The sequence below is a fragment of the Tupaia chinensis genome, unplaced genomic scaffold (assembly GCF_000334495.1).
Source record: "Tupaia chinensis unplaced genomic scaffold, TupChi_1.0 Scaffold140356_1, whole genome shotgun sequence".
NCBI lineage: Eukaryota > Metazoa > Chordata > Mammalia > Scandentia > Tupaiidae > Tupaia > Tupaia belangeri.
In genome coordinates this window covers 1,252,572-1,271,178 of record NW_006200233.1, presented here as the reverse complement: position 1 = coordinate 1,271,178, position 18,607 = coordinate 1,252,572, and the positions used below count along the sequence as shown (strand labels likewise).

The window sequence follows — 18,607 nt, the reverse complement described above, 5'->3', positions numbered from 1 at the left end:
AGCGCACGTGCCCTATAGCAAAAACCTCTCCAAAAAATAAATAAATAAAATAAAAAAAAATTATTTGATTTCGTTTGCTACTTTTTAAATTTTTTTTTAACTGCACAGAGAGAGAGAAAGGGAAAGCAAGAACTTGAACCTCATCAGCCATGTAAGAATCCAACACCGTTAACCATCATGTCACCTGGCCATTTAAAAAAAATTTTTAAGAGAGATTTTTGCTATAGAGTGTGTGCACTTGCCAAAGAGAGAAACAGAGAGAAAGAGAGTGAGAAATCCCCCCACACTCCGAGGGATGGCCATGCCACTATCCCTTCACCTCCATTCTCTTCCTGGGATCTTGGGTATACACACACCTGTCGTAAGTTTTAAGCCACCAGGTCTGGGACTTAAACCAGTCAACTACGTGAGAGTCCAGCGGCATAACCATTACACCACCTGCTGGTCCCCATAGTTCTAACTTATTTTTATCTTTTCCATGGAGGGATTGTGTATTTCTGTACCGAGCTACAAAACCCTGTTTCATGAACATGTTGCTCAGCTTAGCAACAGAAGGCATTGGACCAGCCCACTGCCTGGTGGTTGGAGCAGCTGATCCCACATGACTGAAAGTGTGGTTCAAGTCTGGACCCAGTGACTTGAGAATCACTTGCAGCGTGTGAGCTTGTATGTGCACCCATAGTGCTCAGAAGGAAGAGACGGAGGGGGAACCAGCATTTAGCGTAATGGCTATGTCGCTGGACTCCCACGTAGTCGACCGCGGTTCGCGTCCGGACCCGGTGGCTTAAAACTCATGCCGGGCGCGTGTGCGTGCGTGCCCAAGATCCCGAGAGGAGAATGGAGGAGAAGGGATTGCGGCGTGACTATCCCCCCTGGGGGGCGATTTCTCGCTTTCTGTCTCTAATGTCTCTCTCTGTCTGGCGAGCGCACGCGCCCTATAGTAAAAATCTCAAAAAAAAAAAAAAAAAAAAAGAAGGAAGAGACGGAGGAAGGGATTGCAGCATGACCATTACCCATGGTGGTCCTTCTCACTTTCCCTTTTTGTCTCTCTCCATTGAGCACTCATGCCCCCTGGCAAATTTATTTTAGGAGCAGCAGGTGGCATGGTGGTTAAGGTGCTAGACTCCAACTTGGCCAGCCATGGTTGAGTCTCAGACTAATGGCTTGAAAATTACGCTGGGTGCATATGCATGCATGCCTAAAATCCTGAGAGGAGAAGGGATAAGAGGGATTGAGGAGTGGCTATCCCCTGGGGGATGATTTCTCACTTTTCCTCTCTCTCCTGGTAGCGTCTATGACCTGCAGCAAAACCTAAAGAAATAGAAGCTTCCTGGCACAGAAAATCTGTTCAAGAGAGATGGTAGCAAGATAGGAAGCTGCCTTTTGAAAGGTGTGCCACTGTTGTTGCACAGTACAGATAACTGAAGAAAAGCAGAACCTTTTGTTACTGTTTCAACATTTTGTGTGGGGTTTTGGACTCTCACATGGTTGATCATGGTTTCAGCCCCAGACCTGGCAGCTTGAAATCACCCTGGGCATGCAGCCTCCCTGTCTGTGAGATTCCAGTTCAAAATCTGCATTAATGAGTCCTGCCCCAAGTCGGTGCACAGCATGCTCCTGGAAGCTGCCTGATCTCCTAGGAGCTGCCACCCTGGAGTCTAAAGACTAAAGACCCCTGTGGTGTTCCTGTGTGAAAACTGCTCACTGGCAGGGTCCTTGTTAAGAGCAGTGAAATTCGCTGGCCTGTGTGCACAGAATTCCAAGAGAAGGGAGAAGGAATCGCGGCATGATCTGGGGGGTGATTTCTTTCTGTCTGCCTCTTTTTCTCTCTGGTGAGCGCATGTACCCTATAGCAAAAATCTCTCTCTCAAAAAAAAAGTTGGTATTTGAGATTCCTGTTAGAATCTGAATGGGAGTGTTGGCCAAACCCCTGGGAGTGCTGAGGTTTGGGGGGGTCTGTGGTAGAGGCGTGAGTGAAGGTTTTTGGAATGTGGGTGGCATGTGTTTAAAGCCGTGAGCGAGGCTGCCGGCCCCAGCAGTGGGAAGTGAGTGGCCCAGGAGGTAGGACGAGAACCTGGGGGAATGGGCCCTCGGTGCAGGTGCAGCACAGGTGACTCGTGTGGCCAGCCAGTCCCTGCTTCAGAGATGGGGGCGCAGAGCTCGCTCTGCTGGCCCTGCTTCCTCTCATAACCGTGAACTATCAAAACACCTCTCCATACATCCGAGAATGCGTTCTCGACCTGGCTCTTATTCTGGAGGCAGAGGTTACAAAATCAAACTGCAGGGCGTAGAGACAGCGTGTGACGGCGTTTTTTGGCGCACGTAAAAATGCCCTGGTGGAGGGAGTACAGTGACAAGAGCTTGGCTCTCGAGGGTGGCTGCCCTGTCACCTGAGGGAGGGGGAGTGGCTCAGAGTCACAGAGCAGCTCGGCGTGCGCAATTTGTGTCTGAGAATTCGTGTCTTACAAATCTAGCGGGTCTTCAAAAAGTTCATGGAAAGTACATGTTCTGAATAAACTATGCATAGATTTTTTAAAATATTTGTGCCGAAATAAACTTTAATTCCATTTTCCATGAACTTTTAAAAGTCCCCTTGTGCTGTGCTGGGGAAACATTATTTTTAAAAGCAAGAGTAAATGTGCCGGGACCAGCAGTTAGCATAATGGCTATGTCGCTGGACTCCCACGTAGTCGACCGCGGTTCACGTCCCTGACCCAGTGGCTTAAAACTCACACCGGGCGCGTGTGCGTGTGGGCCCAAGATCCCAAGAGGAGAATGGAGGAGAAGGGATTGCGGCATGGCTATCTCCCCTGGGGGGTAATTTCTCGCTTTCTGTCTCTCTGTCTTTCTGTCTGTCTGGCGCGCACGCGCTCTATAGCAAAAACCTCTCAAAAAAAAAAAGAGTAAATGTGCCTATGGGGGAACAGGAGTGGCCGAAGTGAGTTAAATAATGGATTGGGTTAGGGAAGCAGAAGGGTGGAATTGCAGACAGAAGCAGAGATGTGAGCTTGGAGAGAAGAAATCTTCCCTGAGGAGGGGAGGAAAGAGCAAGTGTGGAGGTAGATGAAGTTGGAGGGAGATATCTTTAGACGATTGTGATCTGCCGAGTGGGAAATAAGGTCGTCTTCCGGAGAGAAGTGGGACGGGCAAAGGGCAGAGACTTCCGCAATGTCTGAAGGACGTGTCTCCCTGTCTCCCACTGCCCACTCTCCCCTCCTCCCTCTTGTTCCCACCTGCCTTCTCATTCTGCCGCATTGTTTCCCTGCACTGTTCCCCTTCCCCTTTTCTTTCTCTACTTTTCTATTTTCCCCTAAGTCCTGTCTTTGTCTCACCTTTCTGCTGCTTTTTACCTTCTTTTCCTTCTCCTTTCTTTTTTTTAAAAGAATTATCCTAACTTTATTTATTTAATTTATTTTAATTTGACCAGAGAAGGACACAGAGAAAGTGAGAAAGCAAGCCGCCAGATGTGGGACTCGAACCTCAGTCGACCATGTGGGAGTCCAGCACCCTTAAACACCATGCCACCTGCTGGCCCCTTTGTTGTTTATCCTTTTTTACTCTTTGCCTTCTCCACTGTGAGCATCAGAATGAAGTAAAGGTGGCACAATCAACATGCTTTCACTGTAAGTTACAGCAGAAATTACTTGTGGCTGGGACAGAGCTGGTTCCCCAGAGGTGACGGCATTTACGTGAGCCTTGAAGAATGGGTAGGGCGACAGCAGTAGTATTTGGGAAGGTGTTTCACATTCAGCGAACTCGTGCCACTGCCGTGAACAATATGCTCCGCTGTCTGTTACCAGCTTATCTCATTTTTCTCAGGCCCCAGTACTCTCTGGGGAACAGGAGGTGGAACCTCTAGAAACAGAACAAGAACCCACTATGGCCCTCCAGTCCACAGACGTCCGGCTCAGGTGGGAACCATCAGAACCTGAAGCCCAACAGGAGCAAGGTAAGGAGCAAGACCCACCTTGGGAAGATGAGAAAGATGAACCAAGTTCTATACATTTAGTGCCATTTCTTATCATCAGAGTTAGGGAGGCACCTCTAGGAATCCAAGGGCTCAGGCAGCTTGCTTTTCACTCTTCAATTCGTTTTTCTTTTTAAAGTCACTTTTTTCTTTTTTTCGTAAATTCTGACTATAGTTTATTTGAAATGACTTGGTTCGGTCCTTATGGCAACTCCCGACTTGTAGTCCGTACTCTCCCCAGCAGTATTGCTGCTCTATACTTGGGCCGCATCCTTCCTCCTCCAGTGAGTAAGCCTTTGCCCGGTGATCGCTGCAGCCAAGTCTCAGGTGGCTCTAGAAAAATTAATGACTGGGACCAGCAGTTAGCGTAATGGCTATGTTGCTGGACTCCCATGTAGTTGACCGCGGTTCGAGTCCGAGACCCGGTGGCTTAAACTCATGCCGGACGCGTGTGCATGCGTGCCTAAGATCCCGAGAGGAGAATGGAGGAGAAGGGATTGCAGCGTGGTCATCCTGGGGGGGTGATTTCTCGCTTTCTCTCTGGTGTTTCTCGCTTTCTCTCGCTCTCCCTCTCTCTCTCTGTCTGGCAAGCACACGTGCCCTATAGCAAAAAACCTCTCAAAAAAAAAAAAGAAAAAAAAAAGAAAAATTAATGACTATAATTACTCTTAGAAAGGGAATAAGATAAAACAAATGTGGTAAAATGTGGTGAATGGTAAGCGACCCTTTACCTACTTTATCTCTAATTTCTCCTTTTTTTTTTCATTTAATTTTCATTTGTTGTTTTAAGTTTTTGGCATAGGTCACGGGCACTCTCTAGAAACAGAGAGACACTGAGAGGAGAGGTGGGAGACCCCAGGAGGGACGGCCATGTCAGTCCCTCCGTTTTCCCCTGGGACTTTGGGCACACGTGCACATGCACCTAGCACAGTTTCTAAGCCGCTAGGTGTGGGGCTTGAACCATGGTCGCCTATGTGGGAGTCGAGCACCTTAACCACCACACCATCTGCTGGCCCCTTGTTTAATTTTTTTAAACAGATAAAACTTTGTTCAAAAACCAACAATTATAAAAAGTTATAATTTACAAGTTATCCAATGAAAAGTTTCATTCTACTCAGTAACACCTAGCCATCTAGTCTCTAAAATAGGTTGTCACGATGACTAGTTTTTGTATATCCTTGCAGGAATTATTTTTGTGAATACACATTTTTCAAATTGACACAAATATTTTTCCTCTTTATCACTGAGATGTAGAATCTTGCATTTTTTATTTCTTACCAGCTGCTTAATGTTGGAATGTGTGGGTGTATCACTTGGCCAGCTCAGCCAGCCCCGTCACTTGGCCCACTTTGCCAGCCCCCTGTCACTCAGCCTGCTAAGCCAGCCCCCTGTCACTCGGCCTGCTCAGCCAGTCCCGTCACTCGGTCCGCTTAGCCAGCTGTCACTCGGCCAGCTCAGCCAGCCCCCTGCAGTGCCATTCACCCAGTGTCTGACCACATTCTGCTGTGGAGAGTGAGGGTGAGTGTGTCTGCAGTACAAATTCCTGTGGGTGGAATGTTCAGTTGTGACAGCTGTTAAATTGCCCTCTGTAAAGGCTCGAATCAGTTCACATTTCTGCTGGCAATACGTGATACCTACTTTATTAACACAGTATTATATCAAACTGATGAGGCAGATTTGGAGGTTGAAAATTGTATCTCCGTGTCATTTAAATTTGCTTTTCCCTTATTGTGAGCTAGAGCTGTTCTGGGTCAGCCCGAGGTGGGTGGTTGAGGCAGTGTGATCCCACGTGGCCGACTATGCAGTTTGAGTACACCCAGTGGCCCAAAGGACACACTGGGCCCAGGGCTTGCACGCCCAGAATCCCAAGAGGAGAGAGATGGAGAAGGCATTGTGGCGCGAATGTCCCCATGGGGCACTCTCCCTCTCTGTGGTGAGACAAATAGCCTCTTATCAAATTTTTAAAAAGAGAGACCTACTGTAATTTTTTTAAGAATTATTTTATTTAACTTTATTATTATTATTTTCCAGTTTGATAAGAGAGACAGAGAAAGAGAGGGAAAGTGAGAAAGCAAGACACCAGGTCAACCATTGAACCATGGTCGGCCATGTGGGAATTCAGTGCCTTAACCACCACGTGACTTGCTGGCCCCAGCGCTTTTGTTTTCTTACCTGGAAGCCATCCATCTTTCTTGTGTCGCATTTTCTGCTAGGTCATTAATCGCTTCCTTAATTTTCAGAGTGCTTTATATATTAGATTGGTTCTATGTCTGATGCTGCTTTATAGTCATGCAGAAACTAGGTGTTTGGGTTTTTTTTTTCTTTTTTTAAAAATTTTATCTATTCATTCATTTTATTTTAATTTGATCAGAGAGAGACAGAGAAAGAGAGGGAAAGTGAGAAAGCAAGCCGCCAGGCCCAGGACTTGAACCGTGGTCAGCCATGTGGGAGTGTCCAGCACCTTAAACACCACGCCACTGCTGGCCCCAGTGTTTTTTTTTTTAAATAATTATTTTACGTAACTTTATTTATCCATTTATTTATTTAAATTTGACCAGAGAGGGACAGAGAGAGAGAAAGTGAGAAATAAGCTGCTAGAACCTAGTCTTGAATCGTGGTTGGCCATGTGGGAGTCCAGCACCCTTAACCACCATATCACCTGCTGGCTCCAGAAACTAGGTTCCTATTGTGTTTTCCATTAGAATGTTCTGTTGTCTAACGAAATTACTGTTTGCTATTCCTGAAATGTAGATCACATTTATGATCTGTAGTTTCAGATGTGGAGACTAGAAACGAGTACAGGAATTTAAAGCAGGAAGTTTCTGAAGAAATGGAGCCATATGGGAATATATCTACCAGATTTGAAAATGATACGCCCCAGTCTCCTGGGTGTGGAGAAACTTATGAACCTGAAGCAAAAACAGAACAGCCTTCTGGATACTTCAGGGAAGATAAACAACCTACATGTGACGAAACTGGAGTAAGTCTGATTGAAGGTTCTGACCATACTGTACATCAGAGAGTCTGTCCAGGACAAAAATCTCATGCATGTGACGACTGTGGAAAATCTTTCAGTCGGCGCTCACGCCTCATCGAGCATCAGAGGATCCATACTGGAGACAGGCCCTACAAGTGCGGAGAGTGTGGGAAAACTTTCCGTGGGAGAACTGTGTTCATCAGACATAAAATCGTACACACCGGAGAGAAGCCATATAAATGCCATGAGTGCGGCAAAGACTTTGGCCGGTGGTCAGTCCTTAATCAACACCAGAGACTTCACATGGGAGAAAAACACTACCACTGTAACGAGTGTGGCAAAGCCTTTAGCCAGAAGGCAGGCCTCTTCAACCATCTCAAGATCCACACGCGAGACAAACCCTACCAGTGTCCACAGTGTGACAGAAGCTTCAGTCGGCGCTCCGTGCTGAGGCAGCACCAGGGCGTTCACGCTGGCGCGAAGCCCTACGAGTGCAGCGAGTGTGGGAAAGCCTTTGTGTACCACTCCTCCCTCGTGTCCCATCAGGAGATTCACCACAAAGAAAAATGCTATCAGTGCGAAGAGTGTGGGAAAGCCTTTGTGTACCACTCCTCCCTCGTGTCCCATCAGGAGATCCACCACAAAGAAAAATGCTATCAGTGCGAAGAGTGTGGGAAAGCCTTCAGTCAGAGCGGCCTCCTGCAGCACCAGAGGAGCCACTCTGGGGAGAAACCCTGTAAGTGTGGCGTATGTGAAAGGCCTTCGTTCAGAGGACAGGTCTCGTAGAACATCAACCAGTCCATACTAGAAAGCAACCCTATAAATGTGGTCCATGTGGGAAGGCTTTAACCCAGAGATCGGTCCTCCTAGCATATAGGGAACCCACACTGGGGAGCCTTCAGACAGAGGTCAGATCTCGGTGAACACCAGAGAACCCACAGCAAAGGTGGTCCCTGTAGCTAATCATTCAGGCAGAACTTGGCTGTTACTGAGCACCAAGATGTCCACAAAGGAGAAGGGTCTAGTCTGGAGTGTTGGCTGCTGGGGAGTGGCTCGAGAGTGCCAGCTGTGGGGAATTGAGCTGTCAGCTTTGGGCCACATGGCAGTCACTTCCTGTAAGGAAGCCTCTGTGTTTAGTAAGGACCTGTAGTGTCGCCCACTGCATGCGATGTCATGGAGAACGGGGCAGCACACCAGGCTCCTTTCCACAGTTTATGCCCAGTTGGGAGAGCTGAGGCTCACAGGTCGTTAAGTAAGCCTTCAGGAAATAAATCAAAGCGGCACTTAGTGGGTACTGCGTGCAGGGAATCTGAAGAACAGACTACTTTGCCTGAGTGGTCAGGAGAGATGTTTACAGAATGTAAGGACCAGTGGGCAGACGTGGGAGGCAGAAAGAAGGAAACGTTAGTGAAACAAACGCCAGCAGAGGCAGGAGTGCCTGTGGATTGGAGGCATCGGAACACAACCAGCTGGCCTGAAATAGAATTCCTTCAGACTGGGTGGGTGAGGGCATGAAGTTGAGGACAGGCCGGGAGGGTGCTAAGTGTCAGTAATTTTGTTTAATACTTCACAGCACTGGAACACCTCACAGAGCACTTTACAAAGCACTGTTCTCATATAATTCCTAAAATTTCTCTGTAAACCAAAATACTCCATTGTATTTTTTTCTTTTTAAATTTTTTATTGCCAGAGAGAGAAAACACTCCACCCCACTCCCCACCCCTACCCCACACCCTGGACCAGCAGATGGCATAGTTGTTAGGTTGCTGGACTCCCACATGGCCAACAGCGGTTCGAGTCCCAAACCCAGCGGTTTGGATCTCAATCAAGGGATTGAAGTGTGGCCATCCCCCTGGGGGATGATTTCTCACTTTCTCTCTCTCTCTCTCTCTCTGGCAACTGCATGTGCCCTATAGCAAAAATATCACTTAAAAAATATATATATAAACCACCCCCACAATGAGGCATGGCCACACTGTGGTCTTCCCTCCATTTCTCCTTCCTATCAGGATTTTTTTTTTTTAAGACTTGCTCTATTTAATTTTATTTATTTTACTTATTTTAAATTTTGACCAGAGAGGGACAGAGAGAGAGAGAGAGAGAAAGAGGGAAAATGAGAAAGCAAGCTGCAGGTCCAAAACTCAAACCACAGTTGATCATGTGGGAGTCTAGTGCCCTTAACCACCACGCCACCTGCTGGTCCCCCATCAGGATTTTAAGCACAAACACACATGCTGTGGGGCCAGGATTCCAATCTCAATCAGCCATGTGGGATCTGGCTCCCTTAACCATTGAGCTAGGGACCAGCCTAAAATTCTCCATTTTAAAAGTGAGGGCACTCTGGCTTACGGAGATGATGACAGCTGCAGCACCACACAGAGGGAGGCCCACAGTCCCAGTGCCACCTCTGGCTTCCAGTCCTGTCTGTTACACCCAGTGACTCCCCAGCCCCGTGATCATCGGAGTCACCTGAGGGCTTCTTTAGAACGTTGAGTCCCACTCACAGGTCCTCTACAACACCGAGCCTGGATAGGAGTCTGTCCTTAGGGCTCCACAGTCCCCTGAAATGCACCAGTTAGAACATAAGATCTGGAAATGGAGCCACAGCTACTTTCAAGGTCACCTGTGAAGTGAGGAATCCTGAATGGCTTGTAAACAAGGGGCCTCTGCTCATGTTTAGCACAAGAAGTCCCTTCAGGAAACACGAGCCACTTGCTCTTCAGGATGGACAGGGAATTAACCTACCATTATGCCCCCAAATGGGCTTTAAGTAGTCTTTCCATTCCTTCCAATTAAAGTATTTGGAGGAAAGAGACGGCATAGCGAGGCTCTGGAGGGTCTTCCAAGCACAGGGCATGTGTGTATAGGGGCGTGCTACTGGTGCTGTGTGATCTGGACATCCCTGGTTCCCATGCTGCTGTTACCACTGTGTTTCAAATTCCCGAATAATGTCCTTGAGAACATTACAGCTTTTTGGTGTAATTTCCATCCTGAGTATGTAAAAGGCCCAGAGATGAATGACACATCCCTTGGACTTCTGAGAAACAACCCACAACTGGTGGACTCCCACGTATCACTGAGAAAATACTCTGCCCCAGGGGGAACTGTGAGGGCTCTCTCCGTGGACAGCACATGGGCCCAGAGGTGTACCTGTGGTTCCTAGTCCCTGTCTCCATGACACCTAGTTCCCAGTTCTAGCACTAAATTTCTTTCTTTCTTTTTTTTTTAAGTTTTTGCCATAGGGTGCATACAGAGAGAGGGAAAGGGGGAAGTTACCTTTCAGGGGGTTGGCCGCACTGCACTCCCTTCTCTTCCATTCTCCTCTTGGGCTTTCGCGCACGCACCTAGTGTGATTTCCAAGCCAGGTCTGGGACTCAAACCATAGCAGACCACGTGAGAGTCCAGTGCCTTAACTATCATGCCACTTGCTGTCTCTCCATAGAAATTATCCTTAATCTCTACTGAACTGTCCTATAATTCCCTTCTCTATTTTGCCACAGCAACTGCCACGGTTTCTCATACCTTCCTACTCAGCTCAATTCTAGTCCTCTTCTCCCCTCACTTCTAGCTCATCAGTGAGTTGATGTGATGAGACAGTGGCAGATGGGGAGGGGAGGAAGAGGAAGGGAACTCCTTTTTTTGAAAGGTTTTTGCTGTAGGGCCCGTGTGCATGCCAGAAAGACAGAGAGACGGGGACCAGCAGGTGGCGTGGTGGTTAAGGTGCTGGACACTCCCACATGGCCAACCAGTGTTCGAGTCCTGAATTTGCTGGCTTGCTTTCTCATTTCAAGACAGAAAGAGAGAAATCACTTCACAGGGGGGATGGCCATGCCACAATCCCTTCTCCTCCATTCTCTCAGGATCTCGGGCATGCACACACACAGACACACACACCTGCACACCTGGCATGAGTTTTTTTGTTTTTTTCTTTTGGAGAGGTTTTTTGCTATAGGACATGTGCGCTCACCAGACAGACAGAGAGACACAGAGACAGAAAGCAAGAAATCACCCCCCAGGGGGATGGTCACGCCGCAATCCCTTCTCTTCCATTCTCCTCTCGGGATCTTGGGCACACACGCACATGCGCCCGGTGTGAGTTTTAAGCCACTGCGTCTGGGATGCGAACTGTGGTTGACTACGTGGGAGTCCAGCGACATAGTCATTATGCCAACTGCTGGTTCCCACACCTGGCATGAGTTTAAGCCAGCGAACTACAGTCAACTACATGGGAGTCCAGCGACATAGCCCTTACGCTAACTGCTGGTCCTGGGAACCCCCTTCCTTCTGGAGGCCCCACTCTGAATTGCCTCGCTTCCTAGCCCTGTGCCTGCCATGCCTGCTCCTGCAATGTGTCCCACCTCCCTCGGGCCATCCCGGGCTCCTTGCCCCACTGCCTCATGTAGGACGTCTCCACTGGGCTGGTGGTTGTGTCTGCCCTGAACTGTGCTGTAGGGGTGAGCACACTCACCTAGACACAGGAATGGCATTGGTGCCAAAGCTCAGGCATGTCGCGGCTCAGACTGGCCCCTGGGTTGGAAGGTGCACAACTATGAGATTCTCTTGATTTCACAACAGAGGAAGAAGCAATGGACGGTTTTAACAACTCGTTCCTAAGCTGGGAGCTGGTTATTCAGCTTTTCTGTGACACCAGCACTGCAGCTGCACACGAGGCCACTGGGACTGGGAACCCAGATTTCTGCCCCAGGACAGACCCCAGAGGGAGCTCTGAGGATGTGAGGACACATCCTGCTAGGCCTAGCCTGCCTCCTGTTTCACACTCTCTTCAGCGCTTCTCGTTGGGAGCAGCTGTATTATATAGTGATGAGAACTTAGGAGAATGTCCTTACGAAATGGACACTACCCATACTCCTCTAATTTGACTTCACGGAACGGTTGTTTCAGAACCTCTACTCTGATTGCTCGCTGAAATGCAGCCCTCATCTTAGGCCTGCTGTCGACTCGATGCTTTTACTTGGGGTATTTCCAGCCCACTGTCTGCACAGCCTGCTTGGTCAGTGAACCCCTGCTCCGTTTCCCTCCTGCACTCTACGACATTCCTCTTACCTATTCAGTACCACAGGGGCCATAGGGCAAGACCCAGAACAGTGCAGCGTGCCTGCTGTGTACAAAGACAGGGTTCCTGACTTGGTTAAAAATAAAGGTGGGGTTTGGTTCTTGTTCTTGTGCAGTTGTAATATCAAAAAACAAATGGGCTGGGACCAGCAGTTAGCATAATGGCTGTCGCTGGACTCCCATGTAGTCGACTGTGGTTCACATCCTGGACCCGGTGGCTTAAAACTCACGCCGGGCGTATGTGCGTGCGTGCCCAAGGTCCCAAGAGGAGAATGGAGGAGAAGGGATTGTGGCGTGGCCATCCCTCCCCTGGGGGGTGATTTCTCGCTTTCTGTCTCTGTCTGTCTCTGGCGAGCACACGTGCCCTATAGCAAAAACCTTTTCAAAAAAAAAAAAAAAGGGCCTGCAGGTGGTGTGGTGGTCAGGGTACTGGACTCCTACATGACTGACCACAGTTTGAGTCCTGGACAATAGTGGCTTGAAAATCAGACTGGGTGTGGGACCAGCAGATTGTGTAATGGTAACATCGCTGATTTCTCACGTAGTTGACCACAGTTTAAGTTCTGGACTGGGCAGCTTAAAACTCACGCTGGGCATGTGTACAGGTGTGCCCAAGAGGAAAATGGAGAAGGGATTGTGGTATGGCCATCCCCTATGAGGGTGATTTCTCACTTTCTGTCTCTCTTTGTCTCTTTGGCAAACGCATGTGCCCTATAGCCAAAAAAATCTCTTAAAACAAAATGAGGCTGGGCACATGTGTGTGAGTCCCCAGAATTCCATGAGGAGAATGGAGGAGGGATTGAAGTGAAGACATCCTCCCCGGGGTGGAAATTCCTTACTTTCTGTCCCTCTCTGGTGAGCACATGTGCCCTATGGCAAAAATCTAAAACACAAAGGTGTAGGGGCGTGGGATTTTCAGTAGGCATCTGAAGGGATCGCACTGTCCAGGATAAAGACAGTACCGTGGGGGCATGCACTGGAGCTGAGCTGGCCACACAGAAATTGAGGCCTGACACAAGTGGAGGATGTGACGAATATTGATGTGGAGTGTCACACGGCGTGTGTGAGCAGAATGCTCCGTGATAGGTGGAAGAGGTAATGCTGCCCTGGCTGGGTCTCAGAAACCAGGGACCTGGGGGTGCACTGCATCCAGGAGACAGGATGGAGAGGAGGACTGATGGGGTGGCTGCCGGTGGCTGGCAGTTGCAGTCAGGCAGTGACTAAAGCTCGCTGGTGACTAGGGAAGCAGCAGCTGGTGGATAACACTGGACGACTTTTTAAATGAAGGCTTCTCTCGTAGTTGGCTCAAGGTAAAGGGAACAGAGTGGTTAGGGCAGAAAGCACAGGACAGTCTGGTTTCCAAGGCAATGGTGAGTGACCTTAACACAGGGTGACAGTAAGCCGTAACCGGACGGTGCCAGGGTACAGTGGAAAGGGATGCAATGGGAAGAGAGGTGGGCCTCTCCCAAGAGCTGTGTGAAGAGAATGTGCAGTTGGAAGCGTGAGGCAGGGGAAGGAGGATGGACAGAGCCGCTCCAAGGTGAGGAGCCGTCCTGTGGTGAGCAAGGGTGGAGGTGGAGGGCCTAAGGTACAGAGCTTCCGGAGCTTGCTCTCCTGTGCCAGTGCACAAGCTGCCGCTCGCTAAGGTCCAGCAGGTTACTATTAGTTGTAGAGTTGCTAAAAGTCAAAGCTATTACTGACATTTGGAATCGAGAAGAGAATAAATTATTAACAACATGTAATATCCACTAACCACTTTCAAATGGCCAGGCATTACTGAATGCTTTACTTACATGTTTAACTTTCAGCTAAGGAAGCAAACCAATAAACTAGAGCGGCTGAAGGTCAGAGTTAGTAGGCAGTGGGGCCAGCGTGCAGCCCAAGCAGCCCGGCTTGAGCCCACACTTCCACCTGTCAGACTCCCTGTATTTCAGCTGAATGAGCCATGTGTTCCAGTGGTGCAAGCGTCTTGAATAAATGATCTGTACAGATGTTTCAGCCATCACTCTTCTGGAAAATACTTAAGAAACCCCAGAGTCTGAGGTCCAGAAACCTCAGGTAATATTCTTACCACCAGTGGTGAAGCTGTTGTAGTGTTGTACTCCCACATGGCCAGTTGGGGTTCCCAGACCCAGAGGCCTGAAAATCACACTGGGTGTGTGTGCGTGTGTGCCCAGAATCCAGAGAGGAGAATGGAGATGGGATTGTGGTATGGCCATTCCCCCAGGGGTTGATTCCTCACTGTCTCACTGTCTCACTGTCTCTCTCTCTCTTGGGAGGATATGCACCCGATGGCAGAAGCCTGAAAGGAGTCAGGCAGTGACTAAAGCTCGCTGGTGACTAGGGAAGCAGCAGCTGGTGGATAACACTGGACGACTTTTTAAATGAAGGCTTCTCTCGTAGTTGGCTCAAGGTAAAGGGAACAGAGTGGTTAGGGCAGAAAGCACAGGACAGTCTGGTTTCCAAGGCAATGGTGAGTGACCTTAACACAGGGTGACAGTAAGCCGTAACCGGACGGTGCCAGGGTACAGTGGAAAGGGATGCAATGGGAAGAGAGGTGGGCCTCTCCCAAGAGCTGTGTGAAGAGAATGTGCAGTTGGAAGCGTGAGGCAGGGGAAGGAGGATGGACAGAGCCGCTCCAAGGTGAGGAGCCGTCCTGTGGTGAGCAAGGGTGGAGGTGGAGGGCCTAAGGTACAGAGCTTCCGGAGCTTGCTCTCCTGTGCCAGTGCACAAGCTGCCGCTCGCTAAGGTCCAGCAGGTTACTATTAGTTGTAGAGTTGCTAAAAGTCAAAGCTATTACTGACATTTGGAATCGAGAAGAGAATAAATTATTAACAACATGTAATATCCACTAACCACTTTCAAATGGCCAGGCATTACTGAATGCTTTACTTACATGTTTAACTTTCAGCTAAGGAAGCAAACCAATAAACTAGAGCGGCTGAAGGTCAGAGTTAGTAGGCAGTGGGGCCAGCGTGCAGCCCAAGCAGCCCGGCTTGAGCCCACACTTCCACCTGTCAGACTCCCTGTATTTCAGCTGAATGAGCCATGTGTTCCAGTGGTGCAAGCGTCTTGAATAAATGATCTGTACAGATGTTTCAGCCATCACTCTTCTGGAAAATACTTAAGAAACCCCAGAGTCTGAGGTCCAGAAACCTCAGGTAATATTCTTACCACCAGTGGTGAAGCTGTTGTAGTGTTGTACTCCCACATGGCCAGTTGGGGTTCCCAGACCCAGAGGCCTGAAAATCACACTGGGTGTGTGTGCGTGTGTGCCCAGAATCCAGAGAGGAGAATGGAGATGGGATTGTGGTATGGCCATTCCCCCAGGGGTTGATTCCTCACTGTCTCACTGTCTCACTGTCTCTCTCTCTCTTGGGAGGATATGCACCCGATGGCAGAAGCCTGAAAAAAAACCCAAACAAACCAATAATATTACACCTTCTGCATACCAAATCTCAGGTGAGGTTTGGTTGTCATAAACATCAGCCCAAACCTCAATGCCTGCACAGCGAAGGTGTCAGGAGACATTCCTCCAAACATGGCTCTTTAAAGAAAAGGACCACCCACTTAGCTGAGATCCATAATTCACTCTGCATTATTCTCACAGAATAAGGGATATCTTCCTGAGTAAGGCTTAGAGATGCTTCCAACTGTTAGTAACCCATTATAAACCTATTTGTTTTTAGATTTTTGCCATGGGGTGCTTGTGCTCACCAGAGAGGGACAGAGAGTGCGTAAATGAGAAATTGCCCCTCACAAGGGATGGCCGTGGTGCAGTCTCTTCTGGGATTTTGGGCACACACACAAATGCACCTGGCATGTTCTTCTAGCCACCAGGTCTGAGACTAACTGCAGTCGGCCATGTGGGATCCAGTGTCACCTGCGGGCCCTGCAGGGTGTCTGAGAGACGCTGTAAAGTCACTTTGTATCTGGAGCTTAGGTTGAAAAAATAAAAAGCGAATAGTTTTTTTGTTTAAGATTGGCCACTTCTGGGTTTCAAATAGTGTCCCTCCTGACTCCACAAAGCTAGTACTTGGTTGAGTCACAACTGGTATTCAACCTAGGGGGTAACCAGTTGATGCTTTTAGTTGATTTTCTTAGCAATTTTCATCTTTTCCCATGGAAGTTTCCAGTCATTTTTTTTTTACAGAGATTTTTGCTGTAGGGCACATGTGCTCGCTCTAGCGAGACAGAGGTAGAGGGACAGAAAGTGAGAAATCACCCCAGGGGGACAGCCACACAGCAGTCCCTTCTCCACTCTGCTCTCGCCACTTGGAGCACAGGCCCCCCCCCCCCCCCAGGGCTGCAGTGGCACGGAGGGCTCGGGGGAGTCGGGGGCGGACAAAGGAGCAGGGCAGGCTTGAGGGAGCCACGAGCCACGCTGCAGTGGAGCCAGAGCTGGGGTAGCTGCTCAGGGAGAGGGAGTCCCTCCCGGTGCACCCCCATGCTCTTCTCTCTAGTTTGGTGGGGTCTTGGGAAGGAGACTCAGTGGGATGGGCCTGGTCCTTCTCAGGCTGTACCAACGAACCCACAGGAAAGGGCTGTGGGTGGGGCTCGCCAACTGCATGCCTCTCTCAGGCATGACCCCCCCCCTTTTAAATTTGCTGCAGGACGTGTGGGCTCCCCAGACAGAGACAGGACAAGTGAGAGGTCCCCCTGGAGGGATGGCCACACTGCAGTCCTCTCTCCTCCATTCTCCTCTGGGGACTCTGGGCTCCCACACACACACCAGGCATGATTTTGAAGCCGCAGTGTCCAGGACTTGAACCTTCTGCGGGCCATGTGGGATTTACCTGCCTGACCCTCATGTGTCCCCTGCTGGCCTGATCCTTTAGTTCATTTCACTTCCTCACACAGACTTCCCCTTCTTTCTGGGCACACTGTGCAAGCCTGTGAGTTTTTTGGCAAAATAACCAAACTATACGTAGTCTCTGCTAACATGATTATTTTATGCTCCAGGAAGAAGACACTACAAGAAAATACTTCTGAAAAACCCGAGTGAACCCCGGGCTGGTGTGGCCCTCCTCCTGAGCTTGCTCATCCTAGAGTGGCAGTCCTCCTGCAGCAAAGGTCTCTAATGGTGACTGCAGGGAGAGGACAGGCCTGGGACCAGGGCTCAGGCATTGAGGACTGCAATGGTTCCTGTCCAGGCCGACCTCTCACTCTCAGACTTGCTGAGGCCAGAAATGTGGACCAAGGAGCAGGTGCTGGGGCAGGCCCTTCCCCTGCCGGCCTACAAGTGACCCCTGCCAGATGTGCAGAGGCGACAGCATGAGAACTGCAGAGCTGTGGGCTGGAAGGGTGGGGGAGCACCCTGGCTGACGGAGGGCTGGGAACAGCACAGAGCACACCCTGAACTGCAGGAGCCCCACGGTCCGAGCCACAACCCAGAGCTCCTCCTACTCCGGCTTTCTCTACTGTGGGGTTTGTATGTTGGGTGTTTTTTCTGACAGGTAAACTTCAAATACAGTTTTCCCAAACTACCTTCATCACATCGCCTCTAGATCCTAGGCTAAGCCATGGAACAAGATTTGCTTATGCAGAGACACCTTGGAATCAAAGATTTCAGATCCAACAAAGACCTATCATAGTTCCTCTCCCCTGCCAGGGTGATCACCTTTTGATATGGAAAACTGATGAGAAAGTTTGGAGAAAAAGACAGAGGACCTCTCAAGGAGCCTTTGGCATGCTCGGTGGTGACCCCTCCTTGAATACCAGTGAACCCATCTGCTTCTCATCTGCCTGACTCCAGAAGCACTCGTGTCTGTAAGATTTTTAGGTTTCTTACCCTATTCAACCACTCTAGCTAGCTTCGACAGCTCACTCCCAGCTGTGCCCGGAAGTTGTCTTCCCGGTAAACAAATTTGGCTTGTCTGTGAAGTTAGTGTGTGTTTTGGAATGTTTCTGCTTTAACTGTCGTCATACAGTTTATAGATCCGCTCAACCAATACTGATTGAGCATCGTGTAGGTCTTGGCTTAGCTGTGAGCACTAGGTGCAAAGTCCTTTGAACGATCCTTTACAAATTAAACTTTCTCTTAGTTTCAAAATATTCCCTCTCAGCTCTGGTTCAAAGTGATCTCTTAATTTTTTTAAAGTGATGTTACTTTTATTTATTTCCTTCACTTTAAGCCAATCTTGATACTTCAGTGCTTTCCAGGGTGGGGGCAGAGGGGAGTCTGTCCAGAACCACCAGGGCCGTGGCCGGCCAAGGTGCAGGGTGGAGCAGGAGCAGGACCGACAGGTGGGTGACCATCTGAGGGCACCAGGGCTGCTCCGCCCTGTCGGCGAGGGCTCACCTGCATATCCTTACCTCCCAAGCACACGCGTGCGTCCGCGGCCGGGTCTCCCCAGACAGCCTTCTCTGCTGTTTCCAAAGGCCAGGTTCCATCGCAAGTCCCATTTCCGGCTGCCGAGCCCCGCGGTCACGAGCCCTCCTGCCTAGCCGGGGACGTTCCCGGGAAGGACACAGACGTCCGTGTTCCAGGCACCGGGCCGCGGCCGCAAATACGGAGACCAGGGGCCAAACGCGAGCGAGCGCCAGAGCAGGGGCGTGGGAGGAGCCGGCGCCGCGCGGGACGCGCTGGG

The 18,607-nt window shown here is 49.5% G+C and overlaps 1 protein-coding gene across 1 annotated transcript in view; it reads left to right on the top strand.

Moving 5' to 3' along the window:
• Positions 1-18,071, top strand: part of LOC114004810 (zinc finger and SCAN domain-containing protein 12) — a 19,646-nt gene extending 1,575 nt beyond the window's left edge. Inside the window, exons 4-6 of the mRNA XM_027766050.1 lie at positions 3,820-3,949; positions 6,739-7,680; positions 16,980-18,071. Of these exons, the coding sequence (XP_027621851.1) occupies positions 3,820-3,949; positions 6,739-7,680; positions 16,980-16,981 (1,074 nt within the window). The 3' untranslated portion in view covers positions 16,982-18,071. The remainder of the gene's footprint in view (positions 1-3,819; positions 3,950-6,738; positions 7,681-16,979) is intronic.
• Positions 18,072-18,607: the final 536 nt, after the last annotated feature.